General features: G+C 39.7%; 1 protein-coding gene across 1 annotated transcript; it reads right to left on the reverse strand.

The window, feature by feature from the left end:
• Positions 1-1,733: 1,733 nt before the first annotated feature.
• SARAF (store-operated calcium entry associated regulatory factor) lies at positions 1,734-19,761 on the reverse strand. Its single transcript, XM_082680494.1, has 6 exons — positions 19,510-19,761; positions 11,147-11,325; positions 7,550-7,967; positions 4,883-5,012; positions 4,105-4,250; positions 1,734-2,742 (listed from the first exon to the last, which is right to left on the reverse strand). Exons 1-6 carry the CDS (start codon positions 19,610-19,612, stop codon positions 2,717-2,719), a joined length of 1,002 nt encoding a protein of 333 aa, XP_082536620.1. The 5' UTR covers positions 19,613-19,761; the 3' UTR covers positions 1,734-2,716.
• Positions 19,762-21,576: the final 1,815 nt, after the last annotated feature.

The raw sequence follows: 21,576 nt of genomic DNA on the forward strand, positions 1-21,576 counted from the left end.
TGATTCCTTCTAGAGAATTTTTAATTTCATTTATTGTGTTGTTCATCATTTGTTTGCCCTTTAGTTCTTCTAGGTCTTTGTTAAACATTTCTTGTATTTTCTCCATTCTCTTGTATTTTCTCCATTCCGTTTCCAAGACTTTGGATCATCTTTATTATCATTACTCTGAATTTTTTTTCAGGTAGACTGCCTATTTCCTCTTCATTTGTTTGGTCTGGTGGGTTTTTACCTTGTTCCTTCATCTGCTGCATATTTCTGTCTTCCCATTTTGCTTCACTTACTGTGTTTGGGGTCTCCTTTTCTCTGGCTGCAGGTTTGTAGTTCCCATCATTTTTGGTGTCTGCCCCCAGTGGGCAAGGTTGGTTCAGTGGGTTGTGTAGGCTTCCTGGTGGATGGGACTGGTGCCTGTGTTCTGGTGGGTAAGGCTGGATCTTGTCTTTCTGGTGGGCAGGACCGTGTCCGGTGGTGTGTTCTGGGGTGTCTGTGAACTCATTATCATTTTAGGCAGCCTCTCTGCTAATGGGTGGGGTTGTGTTCCTGTCTTGCCAGTTGTTTGGCATGGGGTGTCCAGCACTGGAGCTTGCTGGTCATTGAGTGGAGCTGGGTCTTAGCATTGAGACAGAGATCTCTGGGAGAGCTCTCACCAATATTACATGGGGCCAGGAGGTCTCTGGTGGTCCAATATCCTGAACCCGGCTCTCACACCTCAGAGGCTCAGGCCTGACACCCGGCCAGAGCACCAAGACCCTGTCAGCCACACAGCATAGATAACTGTGGTAAAAATCTGACTGGTATCTTGGGTTTTTCTTTGCTGGGCAATTTATCCCATTCTGCATAGGTGTAACTAAGCTACAGGCCTCTAGTTTCAAAAATGCAGGCACTTAACAGGATCTGAAGGTGGAGTTTTCAGCCCTCTGATGTCAAAAGGTCACCAAGCCAGATACTTGTGCATGCCACCATGAGCAGTTCTATGTCAGGGAAAATACAAGCTGGCATTGCTCTCCAAAATTACCCTTAATTTTCAAGAAAGCAAGAATCCTGGGGGAATTCCCTGGCAGTCCAGTGGGCAGTGCAGCCAAAACAAAAAGAAAGGCAAGCAAGAATCCTGAAACCCATTGGTTAAGGTACAATGACTACTGTAGGTATAAGAATTAGTATCTACACAGATATAGAGAACAAAATAGTGGTTACTAGTGGAGAGAGGAGAGATAGAGGGGTAATATAGGGGTAGGGAATTAAGAGGTACAAACTATTAGGTACAAAATAAGCTACAAGGATACTTGTACAACACAGGGAATAAAACCAATATTTTATAATACCTATAAGTGGACTAAAACATATAAAAATTGTGAATCATTGGGCTTCCCTGGTGGCACAGTGGTTGAGAGTCCGCCTGCCGATGCAGGGGACGCAGGTTCGTGCCCCGGTCCGGGAAGATCCCACATGCCATGGAGTGGCTGGGCCCGTGAGCCATGGCCGCTGAGCCTGTGTGTCCGTAGCCTGTGCTCTGCGATGGGAGAGGCCACAACAGTGAGAGGCCCGCGCACCGCAAAAAAAAAAAAAAAAAAAAAAAAATTGTGAATCACTATATTGTACATCTGTAACATATATTTTACAGCAACTATACTTCAGTAAAAGAAAATAAATAAATAAATAAAAAGAATTAGTAGTATATGTAGTGATAGTAACAACACAAATCTGTTCTTGTCTTTCCTAGCAGAATAATGAAGTTTAATGAGTATAACTGGGAATTCCTGAATTTAGGTTTTTTGTGTGACCAGGAGCTAAGGCAAGACTACCACAGGAAATTACTGTTTAGGGAGAGAGAACTTCTGCATGAACCCCCTTTCCTTTGGGAAAAAAAAAGGTAAAAAAGTAACACCAATTTGTGTCAAGGCTGGTAGAAAGAAAGAATAAAACCCTTTGTTTGTTTTTATTTTTTCTGTCATTTTAATGTAAGACTGACACAGACTGCTACAACATCTGAGATTCCACAGAGAACTACATGCTTCTGTTATTAGAAAACCTTTGCTGAAGCCCTTGAACTTTACTTCTTAAAAAAATGAATACGGAGGCTTCAAGCATTTTTGTCAGCACACTGCCATTCACAATAACCTTCTAGATACTTATTTTCTACCTTTTCCTAAAAAGGTAGTTCTCACTTACCAGAACCCCACACACCACTGACAGGTTCAAAGCTCCTGAGCTCAGAAGTGATCAAAACACACAAGGAAGTATAATTAGTAGTCCAAAGTTTGGTTTAAATGTTTGAAGAACAGCAAACACCCAATAACACATACCAAATAGATTATTATCGCTTCTATGATGTAATGAATCAACAACTAAAACCACCTAAGACTGAAAATTTCTGTACTCAGTGTCTATTGGTATAAAGCCTTCATTCTTAATGCTTCTTATGGCATCACAGGTGTCAGAAATCACACAATACATTCTCAGCATTCTACAGTAGTCATCACTTTCAAAAACTATAATATACATCTGCATGTTACACAAACATGATTCTCTAGATAAGCATTTTGTCATGTCAACCCCTAGCCTCAAATAACAGAACACAAAAAGCTATACAGGACAAAACACCACAGAACTTTTGCATATTCCCTTTCCCCAGCTGTTAGCAAGGGGCACGTTTTATAAGAGAAAGTGATGAAAAATCAGAAGTTTTGCATCCAGTGTTTGATCCCAACTTTTTACTTTCTTATCGTCTTCTGGTACCACCATATCCTAGAATGAGAAGAGTAAATTTTATATTAGTTTTTTAAAATGCATTAGAATTGCTTATAAAATTACAACAGTAATACACGTTTATTGTTAGCAAATGATACGAGACACGAGGGAAGAAGGAGAGAATGAGCTTGTGGACCAGGGCTGCAGGACTCAGTGCATCAACTCCCCACAAGAGCCCTTCCAGCCATCCAATCAGCATCAAGTCTGCTAAACACACACACGCTTGCTGGCAATAACTTTTAGTCAGGAAACCAAAGATGTGTTCTGTGCTGGGGCCAGCGTGGTACAGGCAAGACCCGAAGTCTGAGCCAAACAGCAGAGAGGCCAGTGGAGCCTAAGCCAGGCCCTGCTACCTCTCACGACTCCAGCGGTAAATAGAAGTAACATGGGGGAGGGTCACGGACTTTTGATGGTAAAGGTTACCTAGGCACCCCCAGCTCCCCCAAGATGCAAACATGCTAACAGACAGGTTACAAGACCACAGTGTTCTCATCTGGAAACTCAATTTTTCTCACATCTTCCTGTAGGTTGTTTGGTAATGTCTTATGATTTTCTTCACCTAAGTCCCATACATTTCTAGTTGATATATACAGTTTCTTACAATTCTTGTTTCCACTGAGAATGTGGTTCCTTTTGTCACATTATGTCCTACGTAGTTATATCTTTATATATCTTCTCAATTATTACCACCTCTTTTTCTCTCCCAAAGCAACCACTATCTTAACATGTAACACCACAGATTAGTTTTGCTTGTTTTTAAACATGTTGCAATCATATTGTACATATTCTTGTGTGTCTGGCTTCTTTCTTTACATCTGATAAATTTATCCACATTATCGCATACAACTATTTACTTATTCTTACTGCTGCACAGTATTCCACTGTATGAATATTAACTCAATTTTATCTCTGCTTCTTTACAAAATTTCCTCTTAGTCACTTGCAATAAACATTTTTGACAATGATTTAAATAATGGCTTAATACATTTTTATTGAGTTCTACCAAACTGAAAAGTTCAACCTTCTACCTAGAAAATTCCCATTTTAGAGCTTAAAGGACCCCTAGAGATTAACCAGAATTAAACATACATGGAAACCAACGTCCAGGAAGGTTTAAGTTAAAACCTTGGTTAGTGACAGACATGAATCTAAACCAAATTTCTGTTTGAGTTTTAAAGAACAGAAGTGGGAGGAAAGAATAGATCTGAATTATATTTTAATCTCAGTTAATTGTGCAACTAATATTTCTGGTGAGTATACCACATAAAACCATGACTGCTAAATGTATAGTTAATCATCTAAGTTCCAAATTGTTTCTGTACTTTACTGAATAGGAACTTCTTGATTTTTTGCTCTCACCTGACGCTGTTCTGGTTTTTGGCTCTGAGCTTGAACACGCTGAATAGCTTCCTGGGTCTCCACGAAGTGGTGAATAAGCACGCCTATTCCACGAGCTGGAGTATGAGGATGGGTAGTACCACGAGTCAGAAAAGGGTGTTGCTGCTCTATAAAGACAAAAGTGTGTCAGGCATTTTTCTTGTGACTATGATTTTTAAATACCCTCCTATTCCTAAACCATCAGAAAACAATTTTTATCAAGTGTTTTTTCCTCAGTGTTCTGGTATATTAGGATTAACATAAAACAAACACTGTTTTATATTTCTGCCATTCTTATGGTCATTGCTATGAGGAAAGAAAATGACAGGGAATAAAGGTTCTTTCTTTCTGAATTCGCATTCAAATACAATCTAAACTTAAACTACTATTTAAACTGAAGACATTCCAAAATCTGGTCACAAGCTCTTTCCACCCTTGCTTCTATCATTCTCCAACCAAACCAGAATGCCAACTGTGCCCCAAATGTTGTGTTCTTTCCTGCCTTCTCAGATGTCGAGTCAACAGTCTTGCTTCTAACTCAGATCTATAAGCATGACATGTGAAAGAAAACAACACATATGATATTGATCAAAGCACAGATGGCATTCTTTCCCATCCCCAGAGAATCTGATTTAATAGGGTAATGTCACCATAATTTATTTTCCTTAACAAAACAAATCCAGTCAAATTGTAAGTAAAACAAAGAAGCCTCTAAAGAAAGGCTGAATTAAAGAGCAGGTGAGATAAATGCAAAGCTTACCTATTGCTGCCAAACAAATATCCTAATATTCCTCCAGTTCCCAAGCCAGTCCAGAACCCTGGTCCTGAATTTTCATGTCCTTGTTGTCCAGTGAAAGCACTGCCAAAACCAGAAGTTGCACCATGCGGTCCTAAAAATAAAAATGATTATGTATTCTCTCTTAAACCATAGTCTACAGAACTAAAGATAATATGACATTTCAATTGTTTCATCTGTATGCTTTAATAATAATACTCAGGGGACTTTCCTGGTGGCGCAGTGGTTAAGAATCCGCCTGCCAATGCAGGGGACCAGGGTTCGAGCCCTGGTCCAGGAAGATCCCACGTGCCAAGGAGCAACTAAGCCTGTGCACCACAACTGCTGAGCCTATGCTCTAGAGCCCGCAAGCCACAACTACTGAGCCCATGAGCCACAACTACTGAGCCCGCGAGCCACAGCTACTGAGCCTGCATGCTGCAACTACTGAAGCCCACGTGTCTAGAGCCTGTGCTCCACAACAAGAGAAGCCACCACAATGAGAAGCCTGCGCACTGCAACGAAGAGTAGTCCCCGCTGCCTGCAACTAGAGAAAGCCTGTGCACTGCAACGAAGACCCAACGCAGCCAAAAATAAAAAAATAAATTTTTAAAAAGAATAAAAATAAAAAATAATAATACTTCAACTTATAAACAAGTGTATTCAAAAAGTGTATTTATAAAATACTGGTTTAGGGCTTCCCTGGTGGCGCAGTGGTTGAGAGTCCGCCTGCCGATGCAGGGGACACGGGTTCGTGCCCCGGTCCGGGAAGATCCCACATGCCCGCGGAGTGGCTGGGCCCGTGAGCCATGGCCGCTGAGCCTGCGCGACCAGAGCCTGTGCTCCGCAACAGGAGAGGCCACAACAGTGAGAGGCCCGCGTACCGCAATAAATAAATAAATAAATAAATAAATAAAATAAAATAAAATACTGGTTTGTAACTAAGGAGCACCTGCCTTTCCCAAACACAAGGAAAAGGAGGGATATGTTTTTAAGGCAGGGGAGGGTGGTTTCTTCCCGTAAGGTCACATCTGCCCTGCTCCAGATCAGCTACTAGAAGACGACCCCACGTGTCAGAGCTACTTCCTTTCTACTGTGTGGACACGTCTAGAAGCTCCAGGTTGAGAGCTGTACCTGAGTGTCTAATGGAGGAATCCAAGTGGAGGATATTTGTTGGTTGGGAAGTTGGGTCTTACAAGGGACCAAAAAAAAAAAATATCTTCTGCTCAGAGAAAGTTTTTCTTAAATTGCTGTATCATATACATAAAGGGAACTGTGCTAATCCCACATGTACAGCATATAAATCTGTATGTATGTGCCCATGCATGTAATCACTACCCACATCAGTAAAACCTTTCTAGCACGCAGAGACTCCCTCACGACAACTCCCAATAGATACCCACCCATGTCAGAGAGAAGCCGACTCTGACTTTTCTCACCACACTTTGGTTTTACCCATTCTTGAACTTTTTATAAATAGAATCATACGGAGGTACTCTTCTGGTGTATCATTATGTCCATGAGAGTCGACCTCCACCACTGCATATATCAGTTTTATTTTTGTTTTTTCTAAATTTATGTATAGTAAGTAGTCCAATGTGTGAAAAAAAACACTTTGTCTCATTCGAATGTTTACAGACATTCTATATCCAGTTTTTGGCTGCTGTGAATACAGCTGCTGTGCACATTCTTGTGCAGATCTTTTTGCACACACATGCATGCATTTCTCTTAGGTATGCATCTAGGAATGAAATTGCTGGGTCATTGGATGGCGTATGTCTAGTTTCAGTAGATACTGACAGTTTTCCAAAGTGTTTTATCCTTTTAACTCCTTCCAGCAAGTTCCAGTTAACTACATCCTTGCCATTACTTGGTACTCTGTCTTTTTAATGTTAGCCATTAAGATGATTAAATGGTGGTTAATTAAGAACTCAGATTTTAATCTGCATTTTCCTGAAGACTAATGATGCTGAACACCTTTTCAAACTTTTATTGGACATCTGGATATCTTCTTTTACTATAAAATGGCTGTTCAAATCCTCTGTCCATTTTTTTAATTAGGTTGTCTGTCTTTTCTCGGATTTGTGGGAGTTCTTTATGTACTGTAAATACATGTGCTTTGTTGAAAATATGTTTTACAAATACCTTCTCCCAGTCTGTGGCTCGCCTATTCACCCTCTTAATGTTGTCTTTGATGACTAGACATTCTTAATTTAAATAAAGTCTAATTTATCCCTCTCTTCTTTTTGGCTGGTATTTTTTGCATTCTAAGAAAGTTTTGCCTACCCTGACAAATATTTTCCTATGTTTTCTTCTGGAAATTTAATTGTTTTACTTTTATGTTGACCTCTGTAATACTCAGTGAATAAAATTTTATGTGTGTTGCGAGACAGAGTTCAAGGTAAATGCTTATTACCAAATCTGATCAAGTTTGATTGAGATGATTTGCAGTTTAATCATGCATCCTTAAAATAGTAATCACAATTAACCTTATAGAGAAACAGAACAGAAGAGGTAAAAGAAGTTGAAAGTAAAAAAATAAGAAAAATCTGCTTTGGTTTCCCAATGCAACCATTTTCTATATCAGAAACCAGCACAGGATTCACTACCTGACTTCTATCCTACTTACTGCCATTGCCTAGGAAAACATACCTGTGAACTCAGACTTAAAGCCTGCAGGAGAGGGTCCTTCAGAATTGGTGAATCTCTGATAACGATGGGAATATGGAGGATACTCAGAATATGGTGGAGGAGAATCATGACCATTACTAAGGAAGAATTTATAAACTCCAAAGGCAATAGCAAGTAGCACCACGATGGTAAGCACTCCACTGATGCTACAAGATTCTCGGGAGTACAACTTATTATAATAATCAGAGAAAGAGTTAAAGCCATGGTTTTTTCCAGACTCTCTCGATTTCTTCAGGCCAAGTTCCGTGTAATCTAAGTGATACTCCAAGCCACAGGAACCTCTCAGTACATACTGGTCTTCAGAGGATTCATAGCCTTCACAGCTCACCACAGTTTTTCCAAATTTGTACGCAATATCTAAATCGGTCTTACATTCCCACTGTGAAGAAAAGTAGAAACAGGTTATTAGAAGCAAAAGATTTTTTTTTTCATTTAATATATATTATTTGGGCTAAATAGCTGTCATAAAACAGCAAAATGAAGCGAGGGAATGATAATTCAGGACGAGTATTTCTGTGCTGGGGGAGGGCAAACCAGGGGCTTCCAAGATACTGGTGATATTAACATTCTACTTAAGCTAGGTGGTGGGTACATGAGTGCTCATTTTATTACTATTCCTTATTCCTTACATATAGATGTAAAGAATTCTTTTGTACATATTAAGCATTCCCTGATTTATTAATTTTAAGCAAATTTTTTAAATGTCAACTTTTTAACCACTGTTGAAGATGCTTTCTTTAAAAATGCTTTCTTTAAAAATTTTCAACATTAAGGCTCAAATATCAGCATTATATATGAATATCTGGTAGCTGTTGATACAACCTTTTGAGAAAAACTTCCTACACAAATTCTATAAAAACCATGGTCTACCTTCCCCAAGGTCCAATCCATTAAGTAATTTTCTTAAGTTTTTTTAAAAAGACATTAAGAAAAACTGCAAAAAGAATCTATGCTAGCCTCAAAATTTTCCAGCATAAAAAAAAAAACCCAGGTCTAGTTTGAATTCTATAACTACTTTGAGCTGAGTAGGTAATATGCTTCTCTATCAACATTAAAAAAGATATAAGCCAAAAGAGATCTGATTGGTTCTATTGCTTTTCTCTTTTTTGGACAAATTATCTTCCTCTTTCAAACTTCAGGTACACTATATCAGCTTTATTCAGATATAATTCACATACTAGACACTCACCCATTTCAATGGTTTTTAGTGTATTCACAGAGCTGTGCAACCATCATCACAATCAATTTTAGAATATTTTCATCGCCCCCAAAAGAAATCTCATCTCCTTTAGCAGTCACTTCCTGTTTCCCCCCAGGTCTCTTAGCTCTAAGCAACCACCAATCTGTCTGCAAGGATTCCCCTATTCTGGACATTTCATGTAAACGGAATCATACAATACGTGGTCCTACGTGACTGGCTTCTTTCACCTGGCAGAATGTTTTCAGGGTTCACACATGTTGTAGCATAAATCAGCACTGCATTCCTTTTTATGGCTAAATAACATTCCATCGTATGGCTATACCACATTTTGTTTCTTCATTCATCAACGATGGGTGCTTGGGTTGTTTCTACTTTTTGCCTTTTATGAATAACGCTGCCACAACGTTTAGTATGTTTCTGTGTGGACACACATTTTCAAGTCTCTTGGGTACACACCTAGGAGTCGAATGACTAGGCATTCAGTAACTCTATGTTTAAACCTTTGAGAAACTGCGCGTTTTCCAAGGTGGCTGCGCCGTTTCACATCCCTGAGGGCAGTGTATGAGGGTCTCTCCACATCCGCACCAACACCTGCTACTAGCCTTTCTGATCACAGGCATCCTGTTGTAGGAACTGGTGTCTTACTGTGGTTTTGATTTGTATTTCCCTGATGCTGCACACTTTTTCAGCTAATGATGCTGAACATTTTTTCACATGTTTATTGGCCATCTGCCTATCTTCTTTGGAGAAATGTCTAGTCAGATGCCTTACCCACTGTTAAATTTGGTTATATGTCTTCTTACTGAGTTGTAATAGTTCTTCATATACTCTGGACACAAGTCCCCAATCAGATATATGACTGCAAAAGCTTTCTCCTATTGTGTGTGTCCTTTTCGCTTTCTTGATGGTGTCTGTTGAAGCCTAAAAGTTTTTAATTTGGATAATGTACAATTTTTCTATTTTGTTGTTGTTGTTCTACACTGTTCCATTTTTTAAATAATTTTATTTGGAGGAAGATTTATAAGCTTGTTGATTTAGGTAAATAAACTCAATGTCTATCGGTATTTCATGTTAATTGTCATTTCCTTAATAGCATATACTAAAAGTGGCTTCTAATTATTATATTTATACTCTTGGAATTAGAAGAGGCTCTCTCCTGCTACTAAACATAAGTCAATGTATGACATCCTCTATACTTCTTTGCTCATGCCATTCACTCCCTTCTCTATCTCTTCAGCTCTAAAAATGTTATCCTTCCTTACTAACACAGTACATATAATACTTTCTTCTTCAAGTCTTTCCCAATCCCCCAAGCTCGACGTGACTTTACAATACTTTGTTGGCACCTAGATGTAATGTGAGTGCTTGTCTTATCTATTCTCCTAGGAAGAGAGTTTCTTGAGGGTTGTGACTCCATCATTCATTTTTGTATAATACTGTTTAATGTATGTTTAATGAATGACTTTTTTCCATCAAGACTGAAAAGTAATATAAAAGTAAAAGTAACTTCAGCTTTAACCTGAAGATTCTGTGATTTGGTTAGCAAGACTAGGAAAAAATGTTGTGAAATACATATCACCAAGCAAATATGAACTCTCTCCCTGAACTGCATACACTAGGCACAAAGGTTGTATCAAACAAGAATATCACTCTGATGGAAGGGAAAACTGTCAAAGCAAGTTTCTGGCCGAATGACCAACCATCTTAAATCCTTTCTGAAAGCAGGCAGAATACGAAGTCGAAATCTATTCGTATTGATTTAAACTGAATTCACTTAAAATCTATTCCATTTCTAAAGGATAACAAATTTTGGAACTTCAAGGAGGTGGTCTATCCTAAGTACAAAATGCCAAAGACCTGAAGACAATAAAGCCCACTGAAATGCTTTCACTCGTAAGTAACCACCCTCAGCTCTAAAACAACTTTTTAAAATCAAGCATTTGAAGCACAATAGGGACACGGGAACCCCACCCCCACTTACAATCTACAATTCCTTATCATCTTAACTTTATTTTTTAAGGATAGGTTGGTATTCTTTGAGGAATGACAGAGAAATGACAATCAAAAGAAATCCTCTACCCCCCACCCCCAAGTATATGAAAAGTTTTGAAAATTTACTAATGTTTTATGAGAAAGTTTTGGTATAAAGATTACAATGAATATTTCCAGGCTTTAAAATCAGTTCATTTCTTTCAGAGGATGTTCCTTTCAGAGACCGAATCACTGATTTATATTTATATATTTTAGGTAACCGGAGATTTTCTATATGTACTTCCCCAAAATACTGAATAATGTCTTAATAAACACTTCACTGAAAAGGATTCCATTTAGACTTCCATCAACATAAAGAGTATTACCTGTACATCATAACCATCCCAGCCTTTGTTCTGACACTGTATGACCTTGGGGGTATAAGAATCACATCCAGCTGTGCCTCCAACACATTTCAACTGTGGGATCGGATCCAACCTACGGGAAGTAGTATAGCGGTCATAGTGGAGGGTAAGAGCTTTTATATCCCGCAACAATACTCTGTCTGAAACAGTAAGAACACAGATAAACAGATGGTAAATATCTTGTCATATAGAAAGATTCATTCTAGTAAAACTCTTGTCATCGAAAATACTTTCAAAAGTAAGGCTCTTTCTTGCCTTTTGAGGATGACTAAGGAAGAGAAGATGGAACAGTTTCCCAAATCCCAAAGCCATCGCAACAACCTTCACGCCTTTTGCACAAAAGTCAGAAAGTCACTCCTTTAAGGTCTCCCTTCATTTCAGGATTGATGTCCCCTAAACTGCTTCTATATCGTGAGTTCCACGTAATTTTTGCAAAATCAGAACCAAAAGTTCATTAACCTGAAACGTTGTACTACTGTATGACAATTGACAATAATATCAATGGTTAATTAAAATAGCAAAACATATACATGAATGTTCCTGAAGCACACTTAATGACTTAAACGTCTGTCAACAGATGAACGGTTTAATAAAATTTTGGCCTATTCACAAAGTGGAATATTCTACAGCAGTTAAAATGAGTGAACTAGAATTCATGTATCAGAATAGAAATAGTAAAAACATTTTAAGCAAAATGCAAGTTGTAGAATGTTTAGTAGGATGGCTTTACATAAACCGCGAAAACTGGCAAAACAGTACTACATATTGTTAAGGTCTATACGTGTATATACCAGTAGTATGAAAACATGCATAGGAATAACTAAGCATCAAATTCAGAGCACCACTGAGGACAGAGGGAGAGCAGAGACTTTCGCTCTCTATCCCTAATGTTTTATTACTTTGCAGGGGGGAGGTTTGCTTGCAAATATAGTACAATGTAAAGATTCAATAAAACTGGGTGGTGAGTACGTGGGTTTTCATTGTGTAATTCTGTGAGTTTAAATATTTTAAATATTTCACAATTTTAAAAATTAAAAAGTTAAACTATTTCACAAATTAAAAATCATATTGACAAAGCAGTTTAAAAAGAAGAAGTCAAAACAAGGAAATTATGGCTGGCACTGATGTATCAATACATAAGTGAATTTTGAAGTGTTATTGGAAAATGAATAGTCTTCCTACTTATCATCCTCAGATTATGATGGAAGATACTGCGGATTGGTTCACTCAACACACATTTTGCCCTCAAACTGGTATGACTTCTTGCAAAGCTAAAAGACTCCTAAAACCTCTTGCAGCTACAAATCCCAAAAGTGATTTCGGTTCTGTCAACCGGAGGGACTTAAGCGAGATCCGGAGATCAGAGCTTAAACTCAGACTGTGCCCAGGCTAGCAGGCAGTCATGGGGGCTCAGGGTTTTCCTGACACTGTCCAGTGCTCCGTAATTAGCGTCGTGGATGCAAAAAGGCTTGATGTGAGCCATCCAGTGTTCACTGCTGCAGATGTAGCAGACATCACTTTCCACCATTTTGTTAGCACCCAATTCCCTATTAAATTAGCAAAATTTGCTGCCTCTCAAATTCCACTGAAAGTACAATAAATGAATTGTTTTGCCGATGTGAACAAACAAGGTCAGGCAAAACAGAAAAGGAGATGGTAACAGAATTTTGGAAGGTGAAAGCAGATGGACCAATAGTTAGGTGACTAGAGTCCTAAATATAAGTGAAGTGCCAGACCAGCAAGTGGGAAAACTGAGAACCAACCTGACACACATAATGGAATCCCTAAAAGCAACAGGAAACGGCAGCTCTTGAACTGGAGCTGACTAAAGTAAGCACTACAAGGTGAAAGCTGCTTGAGAAGAAGCTACATCCCTAGATGGTCTCCCGAGCTCTTTTCATTCATATACATATATACACACACATACATACACACACATATATACATACACACATACATACATATGCATATTTCACAATTTTTTTAAATCTAAAAGTAACACTTTTTCCTTTTAAAAAGAGAAATCCATTCCTCCTCCAATTTCACATTTCTGTGATAACCAAAACTAGCAGCCTGGTCAGCACCTTCTTCTTGCTCACACAAACAGATACATATACAGGGGTTGTTTTGATTTTTGTTAGTTTATTTTTATAAAATTGAATCATACAGTACATTACTCTTCACATGCTTTTGCACTTAATCAGACATCAAGGATATTCCCTCACGTCAGCAAATACAGATCTTATTTATATTTATTTACCAAAAAAAGAGCTTAATAAATTTGACTAAGCTGAGACTTACTGGTCACCCTTCTCTCACCAAAATACAATAAAACTAGAAATATAATAATATAAAGTAATATAATAACATATAAAATGGAAAAAGACAGCTGAAAACCAGTAACAACAAAGAAAGGAAAATTGGGTTACAGCAATCAAAACATATCTGTAATTAAATCTATAATAATGTAAACAGTAACACAGAATTAGGAAAACTGATCATGTGCACAATGTATAAAAATTAATCCCTGATGGTTAAACACTTACCACAAAATGAACAACAAATTAAAAGTACTAGAAGAAAACACAAAAAGAAAGAATATGTTTATGATCCTGGGATGGGAAAGATCTTAAGACACCAAAAGCAAGACTGACCAGCAAGATAGTGACTATACTTGGCAAATCATGTTCAATCTATGAAAACCCAAGAATCCATAATAATACTTAAAGGGAAAGCCAAAAACTCACTTGTCTATACTTAAAGTGGCTACCAACTACCTCACTTTGAAAACTAGCAATTAAAGATTTTAAATTAAATGTTTATCCTGACTTTCCAGCCAGAACCATAATCTGAAATAGCCTCAGTTGATAAGGAAAATCTCAACTTTACTGAAGAATATCAATCAATAAATGCAGAAGAAGTGATAGAATTAGAAAAATCACCATCTTACAACCCCTAAATAAACAGATTCAGAAAAGGATTAATTAGTTTTAAAATCATTAAGTGAATGGATATTGGTATACTGCCAAGTAACATTACATGGAGTGCTCTCTAGTCACAAAAGGGGAAAAATGTAACTTCACAGGTGAGAAATAAGCCACTGTAATCCACTAGTCAAACTTAGCACTGCTAACGGTATAAAGATCGATATTACACCATCTCCTATGATGTAATCCTCAGAAGTATTTAATATGAATCTAATCAATCCTTTGGACCTAGCATTCAGCTTACTAGAAATACAAGGAAGAAAAAAAAATGCTAAAACAATGTCATGAGAAAACAGAATCCAGAACGTAGGATATTCTAAAGGATAACTGGCCCAATCCCTTCAGCAAAGCAGGAGCATGAAAAAAGAGACCATTCTACATTTTCAAAAGACTTAAGGGATAATTCAGTCAGATGCAATGACTGGTCCTGGACTGGGCCCTGGTTTGAACAAACTAGTTTAGACATTTTAGGGACAACTGTGATATCTGGCTATGGAATGAGTAATTAGTTGATATTAAGAAATTAGGGTCAATTTTGTTAGATGTAATGTTATTTTTACTAGGTGGGGAAAAGTTCATTAAAAAAAGGCTTATACTGAAGGATTTAGTTATGGCCTATCATGATGCCTGTAACTTACATTAAAATATATCAACATTTAAGGGCTTCCCTGGGGGCGCAGTGGTTGAGAGTCCGCCTGCCGATGCAGGGGACACGGGTTCGTGCCCCGGTTCAGGAGGATCCCACATGCTGCGGAGCGGCTGAGCCCATGAGCCATGGCCACTGAGCCTGCGCGTGCGGAGCCTGTGCTCCACAACGGGAGAGGCCACAACAGTGAGAGCCCCGCGTACCGAAAAAAAAAAAAAAGAATACATTGCTTAAATAAGCAAAAAGGATATATTGTACAGCACAAGGAAATAGAGCCATTGTTTTGTAATAACTTTAAATGGAGTATAATCTATAAAAATATTAAACTAATATGTTGTAAACATGACACTAATATTATAAGTCAATAATATGTCAATTTTTAAAAAATGGGGCTTCCCTGGTGGCGCGGTGGTTGGGAGTCCGCCTGCCGATGCAGGGGGCGCGGGTTCGTGCCTCGGTCTGGGAGGATCCCGCGTGCCATGGAGCAGCTGGGCCCGAGGGCCATGGCCACTGGGCCTGCACGTCCGGGGCCTGTGCTCCGCAACGGGAGAGGCCGCGGCAGTGAGAGGCCCATGTAACGCAAAAAAAAAAAAAAAAAAAAGCATTGTTTTACCAAATAATAAAGCTTACTATAAAATTAAAATAATCAAAATAGTATGGGATAGTAACAGAAACAGACAAGTGAACTGTGAAACAAAAGAAAGTCTAGAAATAAATCCAGATAAGTGGAAATTCAATACAAGATAAAGTGGGTTTTTTGTGTTCTAGGTGTATTTTTTTTTATCAAGCATCACCATATTTTATTTATAAAACAAAGCACAATGGCATCCTTTACCGTTGACAAAACTCAATATTCTGCACAACTCTTTCTGCCCTGCTTAGCCTGTGTGAGGAAAGACAAATGATGCATCTCAAACCCACAAGTAATTTAAGAAGTAGAGTAAATTGGGTCTGAGTTACAATGAGTTGCAGTAGCCTCAAGTGGGATCTCGGTAATACTGTACAGAATAGTGATTCTGAGACTACTCCTTAAATGAAAGGAAACTCTTCTCCAACCAGCAAAAGCAGGCTTTTCAATTTAGTGGAAAAAGGATGTCTTCTTTAATAAATGGTTTTGTCATAACTGACTACACAGCTAGAATAAAATCCACCTGAAGCTATATAAAAATTTAATTCCACATGATCCAAATATCTAAATTTCCAAGAACTATACTAAAATAAAATATGCTATATTAAACTCAAACTACCTCCTAATAAATAAAAAATTACAACAATGAAAATGTTCAATGGTTTAAAAAATCAGAATATTATTAAACTAAATCATGGGAATAATAACAACTTGAATTTGTTGTAGCAGGGCTGAGATAATGCAAAGAACACTGAACTAAATTCCCACCACCAACTTGCTATATGACTTTGGCCAAGTCAATTTATCTGTATAGAAATGACCTGTAAAGTTAAAACGATATCAACCTTAAAATTGACTGTGAAGTTTAGATATGATTTACTAAAATTATCTGGCAGAGTACTCGACACATAATAGGTGATCAAGTATGATAAATATTATTGAGAATGTTTAAGGAGCCATATACCTATGTGTTATCATTACCATGACTCTACAGCATCTTTCCTCCCTAGAGATCCTAAAGGTTACTATGTTTTGTAATCAGAATACATATGTTGAAGCCTTAATCCCCAATGTGGTGGCATTTGGAGGCAGGGCCTTCAGGAGGTGATTAGTTTTAGATGAGCTCATGAGGATGGAGCCCCAGTGATGGGATTAGTGCCCATGTAGGAAGAGGAAGAGACCAGGGCCCCCATCCACCCACTCAATCCCACCTACCCCCACCCCGCCCCACCCCAACTCTTGTTATGTGAGAACATAACAAGAAGACAGTCATCTGCAGAGCAGGAAGAGGGCCCTCTCCAGACACCAAACATGCTCGCACCTTGATCTCAGACTTCCCAGCCTCAGAATGCAAGGAATAAATGCTGCTTACCACCCAGTCTGTGGTATTTTGTGATAGCAGCTCGAACTAAGACAAGGTCTAAGAACAAAATGCTCACAACCTTACTCCACTAGTACATCAGTCAAGGATGACACACATTTCCCTGAAGTCCAGACTCACAAGTCAAAATCCACTTGCAGGTCTCAAACTTAAGATGAACAAAACCAAACTCCCCCAAGCCTGATTCTCCCACAATCCCACATCTCAGGAAAGGGTAATTCCATCCTTCTAGTCACTCAAGATCCAAAACCTTGGAGTTATCTTTGTCTTCTCTCCTCCTCTAACCCCTATATCTAATCCCTCAGAGTATCATGTCATCTCCACCTTCAGAACAGCTGAGAAGCCCACCACTCTCACCAACTGCACTGCTTCCCCCCCCCGCCCCCGCCGCCAACCATCACCACTCTCGGGACTTACTGTACAAGCAGTCCCTTCACTGGCCTCCCAGCTTCCCCCCACCCACTCTCACTCCCACAGTCTGTTTTCCACAGAGCAGACAGAATGTGCCTTTAAAATACAGATCATATTAGGGCTTCCCTGGTGGCGCAGTGGTTGAGAGTCCGCCTGCCGATGCAGGGGACATGGGTTTGTGCCCCCGTCCAGGAAGATCCCGCATACCGCGGAGCGGCTAAGCCGTGAGCCATGGCCGCTTAGCCTGCGCGTCCGGAGCCTGTGCTCCGCAACGGGAGAGGCCACAACAGTGAGGGGCCCATGTACCGCAAAAAAAAGAAAAAGAAAAAAAAAAACAGATCATATTAAAAATATATAGAACAGAATAGAATGGGATAGAATACAGGTCATAGCAGACCCATCCCTTCAGGGTTCTCATCAAATGTCACCTTAACAGTGACTTCTTCCCTGACTAACGTATATTTTGAAAATCCCTGCTTCTGCCTGCACACCCTGTCCTCCTTACCCTGTTTTTATCAATGTCCAAACCACTATTCACAATATGACCCGCTATTTACCTGATTTGTTCATTTTCTATTTCTCCTCAATAGGTGTAAACTCCAGGGCAAAACACTGTTTTGTTCACTGCAATATTCCCAACACCCAGAAGAGTGACAAATACAAAGCAGCTGAATAAAGAATTGTGAAAATTTTTAGGTAATCTCTTTAGAACTGGTACAATTTTTTTTTTTCTGGACAAATTTTTGCTTTATGTTAGCTAAAGACAAAGTGAGTACAACCAAAGTCAAACAAAAGACAAACGAGGGACTGACTACTGCTTGATAAAACTACTTGAAAAAACTAACTCAATAAAATGCCTTCATAAAATAGTTCCTCAAAAGAAATTTAAGTCCAAGTAGTTTGTGTTTACTCTGCAAAATATTTTTGTGCCTTTTGTTCCAGAACAATAGTTTTATAGAGTAGGTAGACAAAGAGCTACCAGGAAAAGGTTCATCATTAGTTTAAATTTGGCTCCGTTTTTTTATTCCCGACTCTTCATCTGTAAACCATTTTTTTTTAAAACCTCCTCTTTTTATTCAAGAATTGATTGAGGGTTCAACTAATGTTTTAATCCAGTTTTTAAATTGTAATTCTGATCAAAGTCTTCTATCTATATAAAACTTTCTAGAAATACATAAGGAAAATGTACAGACATTTAAATCCAACTTGGCTTTTTATTAATTAGTAATAAAACATCCACATCAAAGGAGTACTCAAAATCAAGTACTTACAAATAGCACCTTCTCTCTCATTTTAGCATTTAAGAATAAAAAATAAGAAGCTTCAGAAATAAATCTGTTGCTTAAGTTCAAAAACACAGGCATTTCCTATCACCAAATCACGACTGCAATATGGGTACACTTTCCATGCTTTTAACATCTTTACTCCCCAAAACAAAAATGATGTTTTCATTGTTTGAAAGTCATTTTTTACATCACTCCAACTTAACAGCATGCATCATTTATTAAATGGAAAACTGTATGTATGTATATATACATATATATACACACACATATGTATTAATTACATGGAATATTCTCGATCCCATAAAAATTCGTTAGACAATTCTAATAACATAGTGATATGAAAGAACTATTTTTCCTAGAAATCACTTATCGTGTACCATCACAAAAAAAAATTGTTTTTAATTCAACAGGAAAAGCTGGTGTAACGCAATGAACGTCACTGTAATGGTCAGAATAAGCAGCGTGAGTTGTGATCACATAAATAGTACAGTCCATGATTCTGCTAACCTACCTCCAAGGTTTGCAGCCCTGTCCACGAAGTGTGACTCAAGGACTGCCGGTGCCATGGCAACTGCCAGGTACAGCAACAGGCAGCCATGACAAGAGTCAGCGACGATGACATCAGACAGTCTTGACAACAAAGCAAAATGCGCAGGTGAGGGTCGAGCTTTCCAGCCAGACCCAGGGGATGAGGGCTGTAGCCCGAGAAAGAAGAAGGTGGGCAAATTCTGGGAGTCCAAGCAAGGGAGAAGGGAACATTAACAACACTAGAGTAGTCCCGCCCCGCCCACTCCCCAACAGTCCACACTCGTCCAGGAGGACGTCTGGGAAGAGCAAAGAGGCCAGGCAGGGCACAGATGAACAGCGAGGAGGATGGAAATGAGGAATTAGGGTAGAAGGGCTCAAGGGGCGGCGAACAGAAATGGTGGAGCCTTTTAGCGCTGCTTGAAGGCAGCAGGAAGGGGGGAGTGAAGGCAGCACTCACCAGGGTCGTTCCAGCCCCGGGCAGAGCCCGCGATCAACAGAAGCAAAAGGAGGCTGAACAGAGCGCAGCGTCCAGCCGCTTCCGGCCCGCCGGCCGAAACCATGGCGCTCGGTGAAGATGGCGCGCGGCTGCCGGGAGCTCGCAGGTCGGAACCCTGGCTGCGGAAGGCCGCGCACCGTTAAGCACCGACGCCGGCAGCTTCCGCCGCGGAAAAAAGAAGGTCTACCGCAGGACCCCTGCTGCAGGGAAGGTCCGTGCGCCAGTCTGACGTCACTACAGCGGCAGCCCGTGGGGTAACTGGAGTGGTCGCTGCTGTCCCCGCCTCTGGAGCCCAGCGCGGCTGCGGGCGGAGTCGAGGGCGGGGTGCCGCCGTTGAGGGCGGAGCCAAGGGCGGGACGCAGAGGCTGTGGGCGGGGCCTAGGGCCACCCTCCTAAAGATTCAGCGCGAAGACTGAAACCATCACAACGCAAAATCTAAGTGTAGTCACGTTATTTACAAAACCTTAATAACCTTCCCGAGGGACGCTACTGTGCCTTACTCAACTTCACGTCTTCAGCAACTAGCATAGCGTCTGGCGCATGATTTGTGTTCCATTAGTTTGCTAAATACAGAGTGGATTTGAGAGAGGCAGCACGGAAATATATTGTCTGGTTTCAGAAGCTCAGAACATTCACATATTTCCTTCCACGTGGAGACCGTGGGAATTTACAAGATATCCGGAGGAGAAACTACCACCTAAATAAAGAACCAGCCAGGGAAAACAGTTAAGAGTGCATAGGCATTATCTTCGAGGTCTGACAGTCCTGGATTTCTCTCCTTCATTCATTCATTCCACAAATATAGGTTGAACGCCTAGTATGTGTCTGGCGCTGTTTTCAGCTTGGAGTATGCAGACAAGGTCCCTGTACTCATGGAGCTTACACTGATGAGAACTAAGATAAACAAAATTAAACAATAAATTAATAAACAAAGATAATAGTGATAAGTGCATTGATGAAAATAAAACAGGGTGATACAGTAGAGACTAGGAGCCAACTTCAGGGAAGGCCTTGCTGAGGAAGTGATTTTGAAGCTTTGAGACCTGAATGATGAGAAAATACAAAGATCGGGGGAGAGCCTTCACCGCCTGGGGAACAGTGGATGCAAAAGCCCTAAGTTTCTGTTTTGAGGAACATCATTCAGTAATTTGATTAACACCTTTATCTATTTAGCACCTAACAGTACCTGCCAGGCACTGTTCTAGGCACTGGGGATACAGCAATGAATAAAACAAAACTTAGGGGTTGGGAGAGGCAAACAAAGCCAGGGCAACTGAAGCAAAGTAAGTTTGGAGAAGAGTGGAACAAGAGGAGGCATAACAGTGGTGGCTTGGAGTGGGACCAAGTGGGACTGGAATAAAGATAATAGAGAATTCTGGTCTCCACATATTAGGTTTGAGGTGACTTTTAGGAATCCAGGTAGACATGTCAAATAGACACTTGGATATACAAGTCTGAATTTCAAAGCCAAGGTAAACTTGGTAGTTATGCTATCAAAAAGAAGACAGTATTTAATGCCACAGGAAGAGATACAATTCATAGGGAGAGAATTTAGATATAGCAAAGACGGAGGCCCAGAACCAAATTAAGAGAACACTAACATTTGAACCTTGAGCAGAAGTTCCTAGAAAGAGTCTGAAAAGAAATCTCTGATGAGGTATAAGAAACAAACAGGAGAACAGTGGTATGGTAGTTGAGAGAAAGAATGGTCACCAGTGTCCATTGTTGTTGAAAGTTTGGATCAAAAAGTGACCTTTGGGGGGCTTCCCTGGTGGCGCAGTGGTTGAGAGTCCGCCTGCCGATGTACGGGACGCGGGTTCGTGCCCCGGTCCGGGAGGATCCCACATGCCGCAGAGCGGCTGGGCCCGTGGGCCATGGCTGCTGAGCCTGAAAGTGACCTTTGGATTTTGAAAGGTAGAGTTCACTAATTACCTTAAAAAGAGAATTTCTGTTATTTGAGATCCCATCAGTTGCCATGTACAGTTCTAGACAGTGGTGAACAAACAAAACGTTGTACAAACTTACACT

This window comes from Grampus griseus (genome assembly GCF_964374135.1).
Source record: "Grampus griseus genome assembly, chromosome: 21".
Lineage (NCBI taxonomy): Eukaryota > Metazoa > Chordata > Mammalia > Artiodactyla > Delphinidae > Grampus > Grampus griseus.